This window comes from Cupressus sempervirens, chromosome 8, assembly GCF_028749045.1.
Source record: "Cupressus sempervirens isolate cs-2001-9-10 chromosome 8, ASM2874904v1, whole genome shotgun sequence".
Taxonomy (NCBI): domain Eukaryota; kingdom Viridiplantae; phylum Streptophyta; class Pinopsida; order Cupressales; family Cupressaceae; genus Cupressus; species Cupressus sempervirens.
In genome coordinates, this window is record NC_143125.1 from 506,155,320 (window position 1) to 506,176,695 (window position 21,376).

Below are 21,376 nucleotides of genomic sequence, written 5' to 3' on the forward strand. Positions count from 1 at the left end.
AAGAGGAGTAAGTGGACTTTTGATGGTTGGAATGGGTTCATCAAGATGTAGATCAACATCTTCTTGAGGAAATTTTATTGGTGCAATAACATGCCTAGGTGACTCCACATCTTCAGATTCAGTTTGTTGAGACCTTTTAATTAGGTGTATCGAAAGGAAGAAAAAAACCTTAATCCTTAGCTTTTGGAGGGTGTTCCTTAAAGCTCAAAATAGGAGAAGAGAGCTGAAAGGGTCTTAGTTTTTTATGAAAGAAAACATCCCAACTTGCTGAAGATCGAAGATCAGATGTGATACTTTTATATTTAATTAATATGCAATCACTCTTGATATGATGCTGATATAATTTACTTATCATTGGAGATATACTTCTCCTTGTGCAGGGCTGTCAAAATGGAATGCAAGTATTGCATAGGAGTGCTGTTTGTAATGGTACTATTATTGTGATTTTTTTTTCCAATAGCAGCCCAATGAGGTTATATATGCCACAAGAGATATGTTTCGTGGAGAGACATGTCCTTGCACATAGGGGCATGCTTCATCGTTAATCAAACACAACAAAGTGTTGTTTTATAGCATACAATTAATCAATTTGATAATCAACATATTTACTTTGATTAATAAATACTAAATATTTAAATCAATTATATCTATTATATATTTATATATATTAATAACAACAATATATGTATGTATGTATACATGTACACAATTATATTTAATATTTATTAATCAAGGTAATGTAAACACATAATTTATATATATTGATAAAAACTATTTTTTTTCTTTGATCAATTCAATCTGACCGAAGCTAAAACTTCAACTCTCCCTCTTATTAGGGAGGATTGCAGCTTGATTAATCACACAATTACTCTTGAATTATCATGTCAAAATGATAGCATAGAAATAATGTGATAGGATAGCAACTTCTATTTGTTAGTAGGATGTTGCCTTACGGTATCATCGCAAGTATGGTACATCCAAGAATATCTTCCATAAGATATTCACCATACTTATATTTTCCTTGGTATGTGCATTGACATCAAGTTTCATGATGCCTATTGATGAAAATATCTACACATGGTGTCTCCGAATACTAAGTCTCCTAATATACACCATGCCATATCTCAGTAACTCTTGACTTAGCTACATGAGATATGCACTATCATGATCTCTAGGGACATTGACGTAACATCCATCATGATAGCAGTAGAGACTAGTGCAATATCTCAGTAACTACTAACTTAGTTATATGAGATATGTAACATCCATCATGATATCTGCACATGGTGTCTCCAATACTACGTCTCATAGTATACACCATGCCATGTCTCAGTAATGTTACTTAAAAGGTTACATAAGAGATATGTACTATGACAATCTCCAGGGACATCAAACAAATGATATTGATCATGATAGCAGGTTAAACTATTGTTAACTTCGTCACCTTACAAGAGTAACGACAAGTAAATTATTCAAAGATCGTCACCTTTCAAGAAGTTCTCACAAAATTATGTAATAACTCACACGACATCCACCATGCACCTTATTAGAGGGTGGGTTTATGATTAATATTCCCAAATGGTGAAACAAGGGTTTTCACCTCAAACTTTTCTCTCATAGAGAAGGATGCATTAAGATACATCTTAGGAAATCACTGATGTTTAGTTTCCCTCTCAATAAGGGGTCTGATCCATAACTCTGAGCTCATCTTCAACAATGTGCAAATTTGACTTTGGTTGAAGGCTTTGGAGAAAATATCAGTTGTCGAATATTCAATGATAATATACTCTTAATGAATAACATTCCAGGCTTTCATCTATGGTTTAGGCATTCACATAAAAACCTTTTAGTTTACACATATAGAACTTCATCTCATGAATCAAAGTCCTTTGATTGCTGCAGTTTCTTGATCACTAGAGAATCGATTTCGACATGTTCTACCCCTTTGAATGAATATGACCAAGATCCTCAAAAGTCAACTAAAGCATATCCTCTATCTGCTCCCTCTATCATGAAAGCATACCTTGATTCATAGTAACATGAGTGAAAGTACTAAACTGTGGATTTATCCCCAGTCTTGGCAACACTAGATATTAAGATAATGTGGTTTCCTTTTGAAGTTCCAAGTACACGTGTCTTGTGTGAAGTTCCAAGTACACGTGTCTTGTGTGAAGTTCCAAGTACACATTGTCTGACTAATCAAAGGAATTAGGATATGAATCATTATTTATTATTAAAGGTCCTCGTTTATATGTGAAGGAAAGGCATGGAAGGGAAAGGTGATATATAAATCATGAACATGCAACTTTACATTACTAATAAAGGGATAATAAGGATAAGTTGATGTTTCAAGGATTAAAAAAATTATTTGTAAAGGGAAGGTCACCACTTCTTATATGGGTATCAAAGATACGTGCACGCCTGTTCGGCCAACATAATGAAGTAGGTTGCAAACTCTTAGTGTTAGTATCGAAGATGAGTGTAATTACCCGTTTGGATGACACAAATGGATATATAGTGTTGGTATCAGAAATGGGCATAATGCTCATTTGGCCAAAACACTACTTAATGGATACACCCTCTATAATGTTGGTATGCGAGAACTATCTCCATCTGACCAACATGCTTGAGGAAGTTATAAGGAATATTCTAATGTTGTCAACATATGCATATGTGAACCTTAAAGGGTGCACTCTAGAATAGATGGTCGAATAACTAAAGGTTAGGAAACCCGATTTAGAGACGTCTTTAAGGTTGGGTTAGGATAGAGGGTAGAATAGTAAAATATATTTTATTATTGTATAAATTCTAGCATTGGATTTGTAGGTATTTTTGTCCTAGTTTATATTCATTAATTGTAATCTCCTTCCTTTTAGAGACAAATGTTGTTCCAAATCGATCTTGGAGTTTACAACATATCATGGGGCTAATAATGATAGCACAAAATGAACTTAGTTGATTTTGAGTGACGTATGATTTTTATTTGATCAGATCCCTTCGTCATTGAGTATTATATTCCATATAACTTATTAGATGAGATGATTGTGGTGCATACTAGTAATCTTGTTCTTTCTATTGATATGTATAGGTTCTATAGTTAACCCAATAATGCCAAAATCTTCACGTAGAAACCAATCATTGTGAATATCTCCAAAAAGGGTCATCTTGAGATGAATGATGAAAGACAAATGAGTAAAAAAGGGAGTCAACTTTGGCAGCAATTGATTGAAACCAAGAATCACCACAAATCTCTAGACGTCTTTAACTAAGGGCCTTGACTAGTAGCTCTCAATATTCACGGCTGCAAAGGAAAGTCTTGACCAATTCAAATGCTCTAACATGTACCCACAATTCCACAACGCTCTTAATTCCTTGGATACTATCAATAAATGAGTTGTCATTATGAGTTCCTCTTCTCATGATATAGCCGGACTGGAGAATATTCATATAGCCCTAGACTATAACAATGTGACATGTAATTTCAACTTATGTTCTTGCCACGCAAAGGCAAAATCACGCCTCTACAATACCAATATTTTTGCTCCAAATTCATGCCTCTGCAATACCGGTATTTATGCTTATGAAGTGAGTCCAAAAACATACCATTCAAAGTAATTTTCACCTCTAGCTGCCCTCCAAACACCAATGCATGAACATACAGATTCTTGTGGGCATTTGGAGCGAAATCGTGCCATATCTGGAGAACCTTTGTCACATTATCACTTCGCGCATGATTGGCATTAAACACAGTGACCTTGGCAGGCGCTTAGACAAGCCTTATTTGCTATGTCACAACCACACCCTAGCTGCCACCACCACCACCCCAAATGGCCCTAAACAAATAATTTCATATTGCCTTTCTGTCCACCACTTTGCCATGGACGATCACCAGAATAGCATTTATGACATGGTTGCAGAGAGGCCATATTTCCTAGTCATTAAACCAAGGTTACCAGGAGACGGGGGTACTTGGAGACTTGGGAGACCGGTATTGGTACTGGTACGTCAAATATTGAAAAAAAGGAGACGGGGGTACTTGGAGATGACAATTTTTTTTAAATTAACATTTTATTAATTTTTAGAAAATAAGTAACATGACAGAACATTGAAAGAAAGAACAGCAAATAACAATAAGTTTTACATTTTAATACACAAATGTCAAATGATATTGTGTCAAAGAGTCCAAGACTCCAAAGTCCAAACTCATACTACATATTTTAATGTTTCATATTTGACTGTCATTAGTACTACTCCTACTGTAGTTTGTTCCATATTGAAATCCAAAAATATCGATAGTTTTAATGCCAATGGCAAATGCTGATACACAAACCAAAACAAAAATCAGAAATCCATCATTTATGCTGCTATGTTTTGATCAACCACATAAATTTTCTCAGCACAAAATTCAGATATCTATCATCTATGCTGCTATGTTTTGATCATTTACATCAAAATCCTCAGCTAGGATGCTATCCAGATACTCATCACTCTCTAACTCAGGTTCCTCTAATGGTAGTACAATTGGAGGCAATTCATTAAGGCCATTTGGTTCAACCACTTCATCCCCTATGCCTGGAAATTCTCCATCATGTGCAATTTGGTCCCATTTTGCTGAAGGACCTTCTATGTATCCTGGATCAACACGAGAGAGAAGACGCAGAGCACTATGAATGTAGACCAAATTCTCTGCTTTCTTTGACCCTAATTGGTTCCTCTTTTGTGAATGAATAAAACCATAAGTACTCCAGTTTCTTTCACAAGATGAAGAGCTCGCTACTTGTGACAGCAATCTGATTGCAATTCAGGTGTTCCATCTCCATGGTTCCACCACCATTCTAAAGGTTCTTTCTTTGTTTGCATATCATATAAAGCCTCTATTGAAGCAAAATCACCTTGCCCACGTGAAAACTTATTTCATTGAGTCCTTATGATTGAGGCATCCTCACCTTGACCATATATCTTTTTTACTGCAGCCCAAAATCCCTTCATTACCTCTCTCATCATGTGGATCCCTCTTATTGGTCTGTTCTGTATTATGCCATTTAGGATTCAAGGCATATGCAGCACAATGAAGGGGTGTGTTCAGTTTGTTCCACCTTCCATGTAATTTTTCTTCTATCGAAGGATACAAAGCAATGTCTTTTGCATCTGCTATTTTCTTGACTCTTTCATACATAGAATCTATTTCCTCATAAATTTCACCCAAACATGGCTTGTCTAAATCTGCAAATTTAATCACCTCACATATGGGCTGAATGAAGTCCACAACAAATCGAACATCAGCCCAAAAATGGTCATCAAGGACCGAAGCTGTCACCTCAATTGCAGTATCTGAGGTAGATTGTCTCCAACCTGCCAATGCATCACTAACAACTATAGAACACAAAGCTCCTTTAACTTCACAAAGACGCTCAAGAAGAATAAAGTAGGAAGCAAACCGTGTATCAGCGGGTTTGAGAAGGTCCACCTTAGCAAATTTACGGTAAATAGCTTGTGTGTGGTAATGGTTGCAAATGAACATCTGTATTTTTCTGCCCTTCTCAATGAGGTCTGAAATCCATTCAAACTTTCCAATATCTTTGAGTGCATTATTCAATGAATGCACACAACATGGTGTCCAAAATATATGCTTGTACTTATTTTGCACCATCATACCTGCTGCTTTACAAACAGGGGCAGCATCAGTGACAACTTGGACAACATGTGATGCGCCCACCTCTTCAATGCTGTCACATAGCTGACTATGAAGAAATTCTGCATTTTTTTCTTGCCCTGAACAGTCTATTGCCTTCAAAAAATAAGGCCCTTTGCTGCATGTCACTATCACATTAAGCAATGGATGATTTCTTGCATCTGTCCACCCATCCATCACAATACTACATCCTTCTGTAGATCACACTCTTTTCATTGGTGTAGTTAGTTGCTCTAAACAAATTTTTTCTTTATCAATTAGAGTTGTGCCAAGCTTTTCAGATCCAGGGGGTTTATAACCAGGTGGTCCATTATTGATAGCTTGGACCATCTCTCCATAGAACGGTAAGCGAGCGACATTAAATGGTATTCCATTTGCATAAAAGAACTGTGCAATAGCTGCATCAACCGCTTCTCGACCTTGCACATCAAATAACCTGCCAATGGGGTTTGAACTGCCAATATGTGGTCTCTTGTTAGATTGTTGTGCTGCTATATCTTCAACTGTAGAAGACACATCCACCTCTCTCTCTCTCTATTCTGATCAGCAGTTGCAAGACTTGCCCCTGTTGTTGAAGCATGAGAGGAGCTCATATTATAAACTTTTCCTTCAGCCCTTTCTTGCTCCCTCACAGCCTCATATCGTTCTATTTCATTCACACAAGGATCAACACCTTTTCTAGGTTGGTGAAGGAAATGAGGCTTCACCCTCGTGTAAGAACCTAGCCATGCCATTGTACAAAGTTTGCATTTGATTGTTGCTGTTCCACCTGAACCTTTTGGTCCCGGAACACGGTTGACATACTTTCACAGGGGATACAAGCCTTGTCTTCCCCCACCTGACATTTTGCACAGTATACATTAAAAATAAAAATAAAAAACCTATGTCAGCATGTTTGATTATTTTAGGCTTTAGCTTTTGTTTTCTGAGTTTTAGTTATGGCAAATGACAACCAATAGCAAAAAAGATGTTGAAACTTTGTTTTATAATAGGAAATGTGAGACTAATTGTTACAAGATTCAAGAAGAGTTGGCAGATTAACGGATTTCCGGATGATTCATTGATTAACAGAGGAACAAATGTGTTCCTTATAAAGAATTACAAGGACGTTGTTTCTAAAAGAAACAATGTAGACTGAAGACGGAATTAGAAACAAAACTAGAGATAGGATAGGAAACATTCCTATGTGGACTGAAGAAAAAAGAGACGGGATAGGAAACATTCCTATCTAGACTGAAAGACGGACTACAGACAAGTAGTTGACTATTATAGAAAGTATAAGATATTATCTTAATACCCTCCCTTAATGGTCAACGTACGGATGTCGGAACATTCTGTGATAATTGAGACCCTCCTTGGATCTACAGAATGCTGAAACCAAGAAGCTTTGCCAAAAGAGTGCTATGACTCAAAATAAGTTGCATTTACAAAACTTTGTTTTTGTGGAAAAAACGGTAAAACCCAGAATCTCACACAACCTTGTGTATTACAGACAACTTGAAATGATTTTTGAGGAGAAAATCAACAAACTCAGAATCTCACGCAACCTTGCGTATTACAGACAACTTGAAATGATTTTTGAGGAGAAAATCAACAAACCCAGAATCTCACACAACCTTGCGTATTACAGACAACTTGAAATGATTTTTGAGGAGAAAATCAACAAACCCATAAAAAACAGAAACAGATTTAGAAGGCGAAAAATGCAGCTTCGCCTTGATCAGGACCCGGAGAAGTCGGACGCTGCCTAACACCCAGAACAAGTTGATCGATGTTTCGATATTCGAAGATTGCAATGATGCATTGCTTCCAGGTTCCATAATTGTGACCATTGAATTTGGAATTATGTTCGAGCAGAATATTTGTCAGAGATGCCATGGCACGTTTTCCAATGAAAAATTGGGAAAATCTGTGAAGGCACGTTCTTCGAGGCAAAAATACGAAAGACCCAGAAGAATCAGAGAATGACCCAGAAGAGAGCTCGAAAAACCTAGAAGGAATCTGTTGTCGTTTTTTGGATCCGCTGGCTCGAAAATCAAGGCACAAAAATCGAGGCACCCAAAAAAAACAGACGACAACCCAGTTGAGCTCTCGAAAAACCCACCAAGAATTTGCAAACAAAATATTTTTTTGACCCCAAAAATTAGGGTTTCGAAAAAAAAAGGCCCTAGTTGAAAAAAGCTTGAAAAAACTTCAGATTTCTTGATAAAAAATGGCAGATTTTTCTTCAAGGATCGATGTGCATGGACGAATGGGGCTAGAGTGTGCTGAACAAACACAGGTAGACCCGAGTTCGGGAATTTCTCTAGGCCGAAAACCCTAAGTGGGTTTTAGAGAAATTCAACAGAAATAATTTTGAAAAAATTTAAACAAATAATTTCACGAAGAAATTATAAATTTTTTCGAAAAAATTTAAGTAATAGCTCTGATACCATGTTACAAGATTCAAGAAGAGTTGGCAGATTAACGGATTTTCGGATGATTCATTGATTAACAGAGGAACAAATGTGTTCTTTATAAAGAATTACAAGGACGTTGTTTCTAAAAGAAACAATGTGGACTGAAGACGGAATTAGAAACAAAACTAGAGACAGGATAAGAAACATTCCTATGTGGACTGAAGAAAAAAGAGACGGGATAGGAAACATTCCTATCTAGACTGAAAGACGGACTACAGACAAGTAGTTGACTATTATAGAAAGTATAAGATATTATCTTAATACTAATGACATTCATGATTTGAAATTCAAATTTCGTTTCATTCTTGACTGTTTTAATTGCTTTAAAAAATTATAATTTATAAATAATCAAACTGTAATGACATTTATAATTTGAAATTTCATTTCATACATGACTGTTTAAATTGCTTTAAAAATATATAAATAATAAATATCCTATTTGACAGTTAAATTCAAATTGTTAACTCTGTAAATTTTTATTTTAATTTTATAATCTCATTTTTTGAATTTATATTTATAATATAAATTTAAAATATATATTTAGATCTCTTAAAAATTGCAATAATAGTTTTTAATTTTAACTATATAGCTTTTACAAATTTAATAATTTTAACGTATATATATTAAAAATTAAAATCAATTTAAAATTCTTAGCCTTTAGCACTTCAAAATAAAAATTAGTAAACTTAATAGTTAGTTTTATAGTTTAATAAGTTTAACTTTTAATTTTTTCAAACTATATTTATAATAATATAAATAAATACTACATAGTTTTGGTATAATTTTACAATGTATATCTATTATTTACTTTATAAAAATGATATTTTTTTATTTGTGTTTGGTCTGATGGGTTTATGATTTGTTTAAATTATTTTTCGTCTATAATTATATAATATATACTTTTAATAGTATTCACTATAATTTTATAAAATATTATAAACTCAATACTGTTAGTTTTTAATTTTAAACTTTAATAGCTAAAAACTGGAAACCTAATAAACTTTTAATTTTTTAACTTTACGAGCCACCGCACAAAAACTTCTACCTTTTCCTTCTCGTCTGCAACTTGCGTCTCCAAATTCGTGCTTGTCTGCAACTCGCGATGTCTTCAAATTCATGCTTGTCTACAACTCGTCTGACGTCACTGCAATGTTTATCATTTGCAACTTCACTACGTGTCGTTTGCGACTTTCTTGAGCAAATTCGTATGCCAGCCGTTGTTTGTGCGTCGTCTGCAAATCATTCTGCAAAAACGTCGCTTTTGGCCGCTGCTGTAGAATGAACGATGGGGTTTTAGGTCAAAACTCATAGTTATAACTTATGAGTTATTACAATAAAGTATATGTTTTTTCCCGTCTGCAATTTGAAAAGACAAAACTATCGCGCTTTTTAGGTCATTGACTTTTTATTTTCGTTTTTTGGCTTTGATTTTGTTGGAGACGTTGAAAAATCAACGGGAGACTACAGGGGACTGCAGGAGACTTCATTGCCCGCTTCTTGAGCACCCACTAAGTCTCCTGAAACGTTTCGGAGACCGGAGACGAGTCCCAGTACTCGTGATGCGTCCCAGGGGTATGGAGACGGGTCTCCCGGTAATGCTGCATTAAACCCAACCGACCTCTGTTGAAATGCTTGTCCACGCCTATTGTTGTGCCCTCTACTACGTACCAAAATTTGCCACCTGCTTTATATACAACATTGCACCAATTTTATTAATAGTGAGATCAAAATGAATATTATTTTTTCTCAAGTCTGTTATCCCAAGAGTTTGTATCTGCTCTGATACCATGTTGAAGATCGAAGGTCAGATGTGATACTTTTATTTTTAATTAATATGTAATAACTCTTGATATGGTGCTGACATATTTTACTTATCATTGGAGATATCCTTTTCCTTGTGTAGGGCTGTCAAAATAGAATGCAAGTGTTAGATAGGACTGCTGCTTGTAGTGGTAATTTTATTGTGATTTCTGTATTTTTGAAGAGCAGCCCAATGAAATTATATATATGCCACAAGGGACATGTCTCATGGTGAGACATGTTCCTATGCGTAGGGGCATGTTTCTCCATGAGACATGCTTCCTCATTAATCAAACACTTAACAAAAGTTTTGTTTTGTAGCATACGTTTAATCAATTTGATAATCAACATATTTTCTTCGATTAATAATTATTAAATATCTGAATCAATTTTTTATATATATGTATATAATTATATTTAATAATTATTAATCAAAGTAATGTTAACACATAATTTTTATATATGGATGAAAAAATTTGTGAACATCAACACAACTAAATACGAGACAATCAGTGCCTACATCAATTAGTTAATATGCTTTCTCTCTCTTGGGTATATGAGCTTCTGGTCCTTGGAATCCAATTTTGAGTTCATGGTAAATAGGATTTAAACATAAATTGTAGAGTGAAAGACTTCCAGGTGACTGATTTTTGGCTTCCTACCAGAATAGGCTTCCTTTGGGGTCTTCTTCAAAATGGCTCATGTGGGAGACCGATTCAAATAAAAAACAACAATCTAGACTACTTCAGCCCAAAATGTATTTGGAACACTTATATGTGCCAACATAGAGCTGGTCGTTTTAGTGATTGCGCAGTTTCTTTGCTCAATAATAGTAACTTGCTGAGGTGTGTAAGGTATGGTAAGTCGATGATTAATGCCATGATGTGTACAGAAGTTCGAGAGATCACAAGAACAAAACTTGCCCACTATCTGACCTACGAAATATTATTTGTGGACTGGATTCTTTTTCTACCAAAACTTTGAACTTCTAAAACATGCTAAACACCTCTAATATTTGTTTAAGAAAATACACCCACATTCTGCAACTAAAATAATCATCAAATAACAGAAACTACCTTGACTTAGTAATTGAAGGGGTGTTTATTGGTCCTCAGACATCAGCATGAACCAATTATAATACTTTGGAAGCTTACCATGTATCACCATTTGAAAATGTAGTTTAATGCTACTTTCCAACCTGACAAGCTTTCCAAACTTCATGAGTTCTGAGTCTGAATGTCAGGTAAAACCAATAACCAGACCCTCTCGAACTAGCTGAGAGAGATAGTGTACGTTGAGATGCCCATACGACTGATGCAAAGATTGTGATGGAAAACAATGCCTATGACAACTATAGGGCGAGTCTCCTGATCAACAATACTGCAGTTGTGTAGACTGAATACAACATCTAGTTGAGGATAGAGTCTCATAATCTGCCCGATAGAGAAAATAAATCTTGTTGGTAAACAGATTTTTCACTGTGAATGTTTCTCTATAATTAACCCTGTTTTCCCTGTGACCAATGACAATTGTGCTAATAGTTGGAGAGATTGCAGTAATCCACAACCTTCCACCATGTTTGAGAGGGTCAACTCCCTCATATGATAGGGTTATCTGTATTTCTAGTGTAGTTTTGGCCAGAAAGTACGAAAAGGAGACAAGGCATAACTCAAGAGAGTGTATAACAAAAACACAAACATTAGACATCAAATACTATTTGATACTCGCAACAAATTATGATAGTGAAAGGGGTTTAAGCACCTGATGCAATGATGGAGAAAGAAGGATAACAAATCTTGACATATGACGAGACTTGCTATGCCAACACATTCAGATCAAGATACCAAGAAATGAGTGTTTTTCCTCACATCCACCATACAGATAAGAAAAATCATTGGATTTCAGCAATACATAAACAGATGACTAACTTATCATATGAAAAATTAGTAATAATTCATCAATACATTTAAGACACATGACTCAATTCATTCTACATTACCTCCTTGAGAATACACAAGTTTGAAAGACCCTTTGTACATAGCGTAAAACAAAAGTTTTTTTTGGGAAATTTCCTGATATTTTCTACTCTTCAAGTGTATCCCCTCACATTTACAAACTGTCTTGTATTTATAGGCTTTGTAGGGTAACTACTACTTTTCTGAGCTAGTATCTAACTTAGTTTTGTACAAATTGAATGAGGTTATCAACCTAACAAATTTTGCACAAAAAGAGTCAACTACTGAACTTTGACCAAAGTGACAGAAGTCACTTTTTACAAACAAGGAAACATTCATTTTCCCATCTAGTTGCGACTTATTAAAATATACACGGAAAACGTCTGAAAGCATGTTGCAATGTTGCCCCTTGCATCTTCTGAAGAAGCATCTTGTCCAGTAGTTTATCCTTGCAAAATCGAAGACTTTCCATTGTTGGAAGTTTTAAGTCGTGGTGGCAATGATTCATTTGTACATTCAGATCATTGGAGTGAAATTCCATGTTTGGACCAGGCTTGATATTTTTAGTAGTATGGAAAGCAATCTCTCCTTGACTAATCCCCCTTCAAAGCATTCTTTTATGTCATTATACCACTATAAATTGATTCTTTCAACATCTCTAGTGATTGTTGTTCTAATTTTATTTTTTGCTTAGTGTGAAATGTAACTACTCCATCAACATTTTTATTTATAGTTATCCATGATAGCAATGTATATGCCACGAGTATGCAACACTTTGTATATCGAACATTGGAAACATAAGGGTCTCTTGAAAATTTTCCTGCATAATGACTCTTTTCAAACATCAAGTTCCTAGTCATTTCTTCCTCTTGAAGAAATTAACTGCAATGACAATCTGTGTAGATTCTCCGTCTTCAACAGGGTTTTGTGCCATCAACTCAGTCTCATGACTGCAAACGAAGTCCTTATGTTTATTCATTTGTTCAGCTTGCATGAAATCTCTTATCATCTCGTTGCTTCTTGACCCATCCTGCAACCAAGAGAGATCAATAATAATAATAGCGACAAATTTATCATTAAGAGAAATATCCAGACCAATGCTAAAAGCATACACTATTCCCAGTGAAACAACATGAAGTAATAATAGCTACATAAAATTCATGATTCACATTGAAAAATATAATCATAAAATACTGATCTTTTTATTGTCTGAATTTCCTCGCAATCCAGCAAAAAAAATTGACAATCACAAAATCATAGTGCAGGTAGAAAGAGAAAATAGCGAACACCAGCACATCTGCCTCCAAGACTTCTTCAGCTACACAATCTCCTTCAATTCTTACATTTCCTAAATTTCCAAACATCTGATTTGATTCAGGATCTTTAATAGACCCATTCTGATACCATGTTAAGTTTTCAAACCAGAATACATGAAATGAAATATTCAGAAATACAAAAAACAACATGGAAGATGACACAAAAATTATATCCTTGGAAAAACTTTTCTAACCAAGGGAAACAGCCCAATGCACAGAAAGATACAGCCTTTACTCAGTTCATCAAAACAATTACAAAGGAGTCTCTGCCTCTTTTAGACGTCTTGAACAAAACAATGACCACTAAATGATCAGAAAAAATAACCAACAGAATATTGCTTCACGATACACAGATAAACTGCACAGTTTTTAATCTCAATGCACATAAGATGGCTGTTATTATTTATACTATTCACATACAAAGCATAGCATGAAACTCTGCAAGACAAATGGCAGTATCTAATCTTGCCAAGATGATCAACACAACTTTCTTGATACACAAAAAATCTTATATTCCCTTTCTCGCAGATAATTCACCAAAACACTATGTGCTGTAATTGCAGATTATTTTCCCCTTTCTGACACTACAAAATATATGAGTTACCAATATGAAGTGACAGCACACGGTAAAAGAAGCTGATGAGGAAATGGAGTGGTGAAGATAGAAAATTGACAAGTTCATTAATGCCACTAAGTAAAATCCTGCGAAGCCCAAAATGGAACCAATGGTGAAGACGACTGGACATAGTAACCCTTGCCAAGTCAGCATCTGAAAGGTAGCAGGGAGAAAGAATGCAGGTAACAGGGAGAAAGAATGCAGGTAGTAAGGCAAAAGAAGAACAATTGTGCCAACAAGACATGAAGCCTCCCCATATGCGGAGGCTGCTGAATGATATCTCTTGCAGCATACAAACTAGTTAACATGTTAACTTCATCCAAATAAAATTTTATCGTCACCGAACTCAAACTCAAATTTGATCATTATGAATCAGTCTCGACAGGAAAGTACGATTCATAGCAGTAGTCAGGCAGCAAAGCATACAAGTATTTAGGAGTAACCTAAATTTCTGGCAACCAACCGATTGAATTTCTCCTCCAAATTATCGTTCCATTATTATGAACTGAAGGGTGCCATTCAATTCTGCATTTTACATCATAGTATGAGTCTTCTTCTGATGTCTAAGAATCCCAAATTTATTCTGCATTGTTTCCCATTGCAGCATTATTGTGAAACAATCAGTCAATTAAATTGATATGTTGATTATTCTAACATTTAGCATAGCAACGTCTTGTATTAACTACAGCCACTAACCTTGTTACTATAGAAATTTATGTCCTCTAATAAAACTCTTGAAATAGAGAAAAAAGTGTGAAGTTTCTGCTAATTCCTTATCTCTGAATCAGACTTTTAATTGAGTCTTCAAATGCTGAGAATGGTCTTCTAAGAATTCTGAATATTGATGAAGTTAACACCTATCTTGATGTAGATCCAATAATGAATAATCGACCTTTGATTGTGAGGGAGTATCTCTGATATAATTCGCAGGATATAGATGCTTAGAGGAGCAGACTTTGTTGTCACTGTGTGTCCCCAATCTGCGTCGATAACCTCCCTATATATCCTTCCTAAAGGGTATGTCCCTCAAAGGGACATAACCCTTCCTTAGTTAACATAATTAATACTCCTACAAGTCGGCGATCAGAATAAATAAACATGATAACATCTAACACACACAATGTGCTAGATTAGTTAAGGTTTATTAATTCACTTCTTATGATAACATCTAACACACACAATGTGCTAGATTAGTTAAGGTTTATTAATTCACTTCTTGAGAAGTCGCCGGCTCGTAAGGAAAATAATCCAATGCCAACATAAATGATATATAAGGGTAAAAGAAGAAGTACAGTCTGCACTTTCAGACATATAGGTTTATCTGGTTAAATATACTCAACACTCCCTCTTAACTTGATAATCCTGCAGAGAGATATTATATCTAGCAACACCAATACAGATGAATAAGCAAGAATTAATACTCTATATCTGTCTGACTCTTCTTAGTATGAGGTATCATAGAATACATGATAGAAAGTCATATTACTAAACCTATGATATGACAAATCACTGCTACTAATGATAATATACAAGATAAATCTGAAGAGTAAATTAATTTCTTCATTTATCCAAGTTGTGACTCATAGAAACTGATATTTCTATATCACAACAAGATCTTGAGTTTAAGATCTACCAGAATACAGGATAAACCCGGAGAATACTAAAATTCTTCCTTTATCAAAATTGTGACTCATAGACATAGCAATGTTTACATCACAATATGATCTTGAACTCATTTAGATCTTACATTAGAACTCTACTATTTAGCGCATTATCTAAGAGATCGTCATCTCTCATAATGTCTTTTATACAAGTGTTCATTATCTCAGAGATCGTCACCTCTTAAATAATGAATACAAATGGTGAAGCCCATAACAATCAATAGCCTAACAAATAAAATTATTTTATTAATAATTTGAAGAATATAAATGAATTACAATTCAACCATACCAAGTCTTCTCCTGAAGTGGTCTATCTTTACTCTAGATAGAGGTTTGGTTAGAATATTTGCTGTCTGATCTGCAGTGCAAATGTATTCTAACTTTACAAAATTCCTATCTACCATATCTTTTACATAATGGTAAGGAATTTCAATATGTTTGGACCTATCATGGAAAACTGGATTCATTGGAAGCTTGATGGAACTCTAATTATCACAATGAATAATTGTAGGATTCATGGCTTGCCCAAATAATCCTACAGGTAACTTCCTTAGCCAGACTGCTTCTCGAGAGGCCATTGCTGCTGCAATGTATTCGGCTTCTGTGGAGCTCTGAGCTATTGAGGACTACTTTCTGCATATCCAAGATATCATAGCTGATCCTAAATTGAAATAGCATCCTGAAGTACTTTTTGTGTCTTTAACTCTTCCACCCTAATCTGAGTCTGTGAATCCATGTAAATCCAAGTCAACTTTCTCATATTTGAGCGCAAGGTGAAGAGTGCCTTGTAAATATCTCATAATGTGCTTAATTGTAACTAGGTGAATCTCCTTTGCCTCACACATAACAACATAACAAATATCTGGTCTTGTATTTACCAAATACATAAGGGATCCACTCATCTGTTCGTAGAGAGTAGAATCTATGGGAGGTGATTCTACTGCTGCTTTTTTATGTAAATTAGTCTCTATTGGAGAAGACATAGACTTGCTGTTCCACATCATAAATCTCTTCAAAATATCTGATGTATACTTTCCTTGATTAAGTATGATACTGTTAGAATTCTGTCATACTTCCAATCCTAGGAAGTAATGGACAAGTCCCAATTCTTTCATCTCAAATTCTCTAGTTAGATCTTTCTTGCACTGATCTATGAGATGATCATCACCCGTGATTAATAAATCATCAATATACAATATCATAATTACCATATCATCTTTATCTCTTTTATAATATAAGTTTGGATTGGCTTCATTCTTGGAGAATCCTAAGCCAGTGAGATATTCATCAATTCTTTCATACCAAGCCCTTGTAGCTTGTTTAAGCCCATACAAAGCTTTCTTGAGCATGCAAACAAAAATGTTAGGATCATGAGTTTCAAATCCTTCAGGTTGCTCCAGATAAACTTCTTTTGTAATCTTTCCATTTAGGAATGCTGTTTTTACATCCATCTGATGTACCTTCCATCCCTTTGATGCGACAATTGCCAAGACTGCTCTTATGGAGGTATAATTGGCAACAGGAGCAAAGGTTTCTTCATAATCAATTCCTTCTTTATGAGAAAATCCTCTAGCTACAAATCTGGCTTTATACTTCTCAATACTACCATTAGCAGCATGCTTTATTTTAAATATCCACTTGGAAGAAACAACAAATTTTCCTTTAGGTCTTGGAACAATTTCCCAATCATCATTTTTCATAATAGATTGGTATTCCTCTGTAATGGCTTCTTTCCAAGCAATATGTTTAATAGCATCAGAAGGATTGGTAGGTTCTATTTTGGATAAAGCACTCATGTTTTCTGTTTAACTAGAGAATCTTTTAGGTCTTTTGCTTTCTTTCATTGCCATTTAGATGCCCTAATCTTCTGTGCCATATTTCATTTGTATCTGCAGCTTGGTGAACTAGGGCTTGAATAGATCGACTAGATTCTGTATTCAATTCGTACAAATATCCTTTTCTTTGACCAATTAACTTTTCTTTCTTGATGGAGGAGTTCTTAGCCCAAGTTAATACTTTTCCATCCACGAATGCAACATTGTGCACATCATCTTCAAGTGCTGTAATTGAGATTAGGTTTCTTTTAATTCTTGGTACATAGAGTACACCTTTAAGAAGAAGAATATTTCCTAATTTTAGTTTCAAAGTACAATTTCCAGTTCCTTCAGCGGAGTGTGCTAAGTTATCACTAATGGTAACTTCACCGTTAACCTTCTTTGATAAAGAATCTAGAGTTTCTTTGTATCTCGTTATATGTCTAGAAGATCCACTATCAATTACCCATGCTTTATTTGAAATTTCATTTGATAGAGAGGAATACAAAACACAGTTCTCAGGATCATAAGTATCTTCTTCTCTAATAACGTTTGTACAATTTGCTTGTTGTTTGTAATTTTCAGGTCAATTAGATCTATAGTGTTTAAATTTTTCACATTTGAAACACTTTATTTTAGATTAATCTTTCTTTTGATTTCCCTTTTCCTTCTGGAAATGCTACTTCTTGCCCTTATAGGAGTTAGTATTAAGAACATGAAGTTCTTCATCTTCTGCTTTTGGTTTCCCTCATTTCTTTAGTTTTCTTGATTCCTCTTGACGACAATCGTTCTTGAGTCTATTAAAGTCCGGAAGATTATCTTTGGCACTTATTCCTTGTGCAAATGTCTCCCGTGAATTTGACAATCCATCTATAGCCATAAGCATTAATTCTGTGTCACTAATGGTGGTTCCTATGCTTCATAGTTCATCTCTAATGCCGACAACTCAGAGGAAGTAAGAATTTATCGATTCTCCTTTCTTTATTTGAATGTGATTTAGTTGGCTTTTTAGTGCGAGAACCCTAGCTGCATTGTTTACTTAATATGCATTTCATAATGCATTCATCATATCAAAAGCAATTTGATGTTTTGTAAGCATAGGTACGATATCATTTTTTACTCCATCCAAGATCATTTGAATAGCTTTTCTATTTCCTCTGCTCCAAATAGATCTGTGAGGTTCAACTGGAGGTTGTTTGGATGCTCCATCAACAAATTGTTTTACATCGTTCTCTTCAACAATAATCATGATTCTGAATTTCCAGGCATCAAAATGTTCTTTCCCATCAAACCTATTCTCGGGTCTGATTGTGTATGGCATAGAAGATAAGAGATTGTTGCTTGATGTATACAAAGTTTGATTACTGAAATTTTGTAGAACCTACGTTCGATTACCAGAGGTTTGATACCATGTAAAGTTTTTGCTAATTCCTTATCTCTGAATCAGACTTTTAATTCAGTCTTTAAATGCTGAGAATGGTCTTCTAAGAATTCTGAATATTGATGAAATTAACACCTATCTTGATGCAAATCCAATAATGAATAATCGACCTTTGATTGTGAGGGAGTAATGGAGTATCTTTGATATAATTCACAGGATATAGATGCTTAGAGGAGCAGACTTTGTTGTAACTGTGTGTCCTAAATCTGGATCGATAACCTCTGTATATATCCTTCCTAAAGGTTATGTCCCTCAAAGGGACATAACCCTTCCTTAGTTAACATAATTAATACTCCTACAAGTCGGTGATCAGAATAAATAAATATGATAACATCTAACTAACACAATGTGTTAGATTAGTTAAGGTTTATTAATTCATTTCTTGAGAAGTTGCCGGTTTCTAAGGAAAATAATCTATTGCCAACATAAATGATATATAAGGGTAAAAGAAGAAGTACGGTCTGCACTTTCAGACCTGTAGGTTTATCTGGTTAAATATACTTAACAAAAAGGTATGCAACGAGAAATTATAAATTCAAGTTATCAAAGAGAATATTTCACAAATGTAAACCATTCTTATAAGGACTGCCTTTGGGGAAATAATGGGATTAATTAAGCCTAACAAGTTGCTTCCAAGACACGTTAAGTTTTATTATTTAATTGAGCCAAAGATTTTATGCCACACCTTAATATGCTACCTCTTTCAGATGGTATGACCTTTTTAATTTTCTTTTGATTTGATTAAAGAAAACTCCTTGTAAGCTTTGTTGAGCTGATTACTCATTAGAAGGCACCAGATAAAGAATACAAGATGGAATGAGATACCTTTTTGGTAAACTTCAATTGTCCGAGTGAAATATAGTAGATTATCATCGTGTTTTACAAATTTTCTATTAACTTTATCCATCATCCAATCCTCATCTCTTTCAAAGGACATTCAGAAAATGTGATACATGTCAAGAAAGAATTGATGTAACAGAACCCGATTAATTCTATGCCAGCTTTAGTCTATAGAGATTGAAAGTCAATATTCTATCTACATAAGTTGTGGGTGACTGATAAGATATAATGTAAATAATTCTAAAATCACTTGTTATCCTTCATGCCTTGCTTACATGTTCCTTATATTCTTTGCTGATCTAGAGAAAAGGTAAGTACTTATGCAAGGAAGGATGCAATTGGTTGAGGATACAACTTGCAGACAATAGCAATTTGGATGTTAATGCATTAGAGTGAAACCCTTCAGGAATAAGTCTATCTTCTTTGTGTGCTTGTTTTACTTGAATTAAAATTGTCATTTCTTATAGACATTGCATAGGAACTCTGTTTGATGCTCTATAAATAGATACTTGATGCTCGACTCAAGTTAATGCTTAGTTTCTAAATCAGTTCTGTATGTTATTTGCAAGGGAATTTTATGTCATGGCAACAATTCCAGTTTTGTTTAATAATCATTAGTTTTATCTGTTATTATCTGAACCATTTTGACATTAAATCTTCTTGTCTACATCAGGGCGCAGTAAATCTTGCACGAGCTGTGAATTGTTGGTATTGTGAGCATGAATGGCGTCAGGACCTTGCTGTTGTGACAAAATGGCTTTCTGGAATGTCTCCGGTATAATTATTATTAATGACTTTCACTTTTCTAAGTCTTATTCAGAAAATAACTGGCAGTTATTATGGCATTTTACTTGTGATTTATATTACTTTTTGAAGAATAGCATTCATTCACACTGCAAACTGCACGTTTAAATGGACTTCACTTACTGGGGTTGAAAATGGGAAATAAGCAGGGCAGAACCTAGCAAATTAAAAAATGCTGAAGTAAGTTTAAAAATACAAACAAACAGTTTTTATTATTTGATGCTAAACTTATTAGAGATAAATAAAGAATTTTTTGAATTGTCAATTGCTCTGAAATTTCCTTTAAGTTTGAAAATCTGCAATTTAATTAAAAGATGAGGTTTAGCTGAAAAATCCAGGGTTTAGAAGAAGAAGGTTAGAAAACTCTAGCTTTGAGAATTGATTGCAGGAGTCAATTTTGAATGGATATTGAACAACTTGATGACTATGTGGGGTCAGTGGTGGATCATGGGTTGGTCAGTGGAGCATTCTCTATTTAATAATCCAAATATAGGAAGTGTTTACGAGGGTTTTAAGTCTATTGATAAGTAGGGTTTTAAGTCTATTGATAGGTGTTCACTACGGTTTTAAGTCTTTCGAATTATTTGATATGAATAGGCATTGTGTAGAGCCAATAGATTTTCTATCAATAGAATCAAGGGGTTGTATGCACAAGAAGCAAATGGAAGATGCAGAATCCTTTTGTATTGGCAGGCATCCTGGTGTTTGGTCATGAGAGGCCCTAATATGTGAGCAAGGAATCTATTAATTTGTCTAGATTACATTGCAAGATATTGGTACTACGTTAAAAAAATGTACTTCAATTCAGCTGTATTCTGATGCAACAAGTTTATGCACTGTTAAGTGCACCTATACAACAGAAGATTGACTAAACACTAGTATGATCCTTATCCTATAGAAGCTCTCCCAGTTGTGACCAATTATTGCATAAATGTAACTTTGACCATAGTTGCTAGAGTGCCTGTTCACAATAACCCA

General features: G+C 34.7%; 1 protein-coding gene across 1 annotated transcript in view; it reads left to right on the forward strand.

Moving 5' to 3' along the window:
- SFR6 (sensitive to freezing 6) overlaps positions 1-21,376 on the forward strand; it is a 212,951-nt gene that overhangs the window by 94,551 nt on the left and 97,024 nt on the right. The window contains exon 5 of the mRNA XM_089798209.1: positions 20,268-20,369. Within this exon, the coding sequence (XP_089654335.1) occupies positions 20,268-20,369 (102 nt within the window). The remainder of the gene's footprint in view (positions 1-20,267; positions 20,370-21,376) is intronic.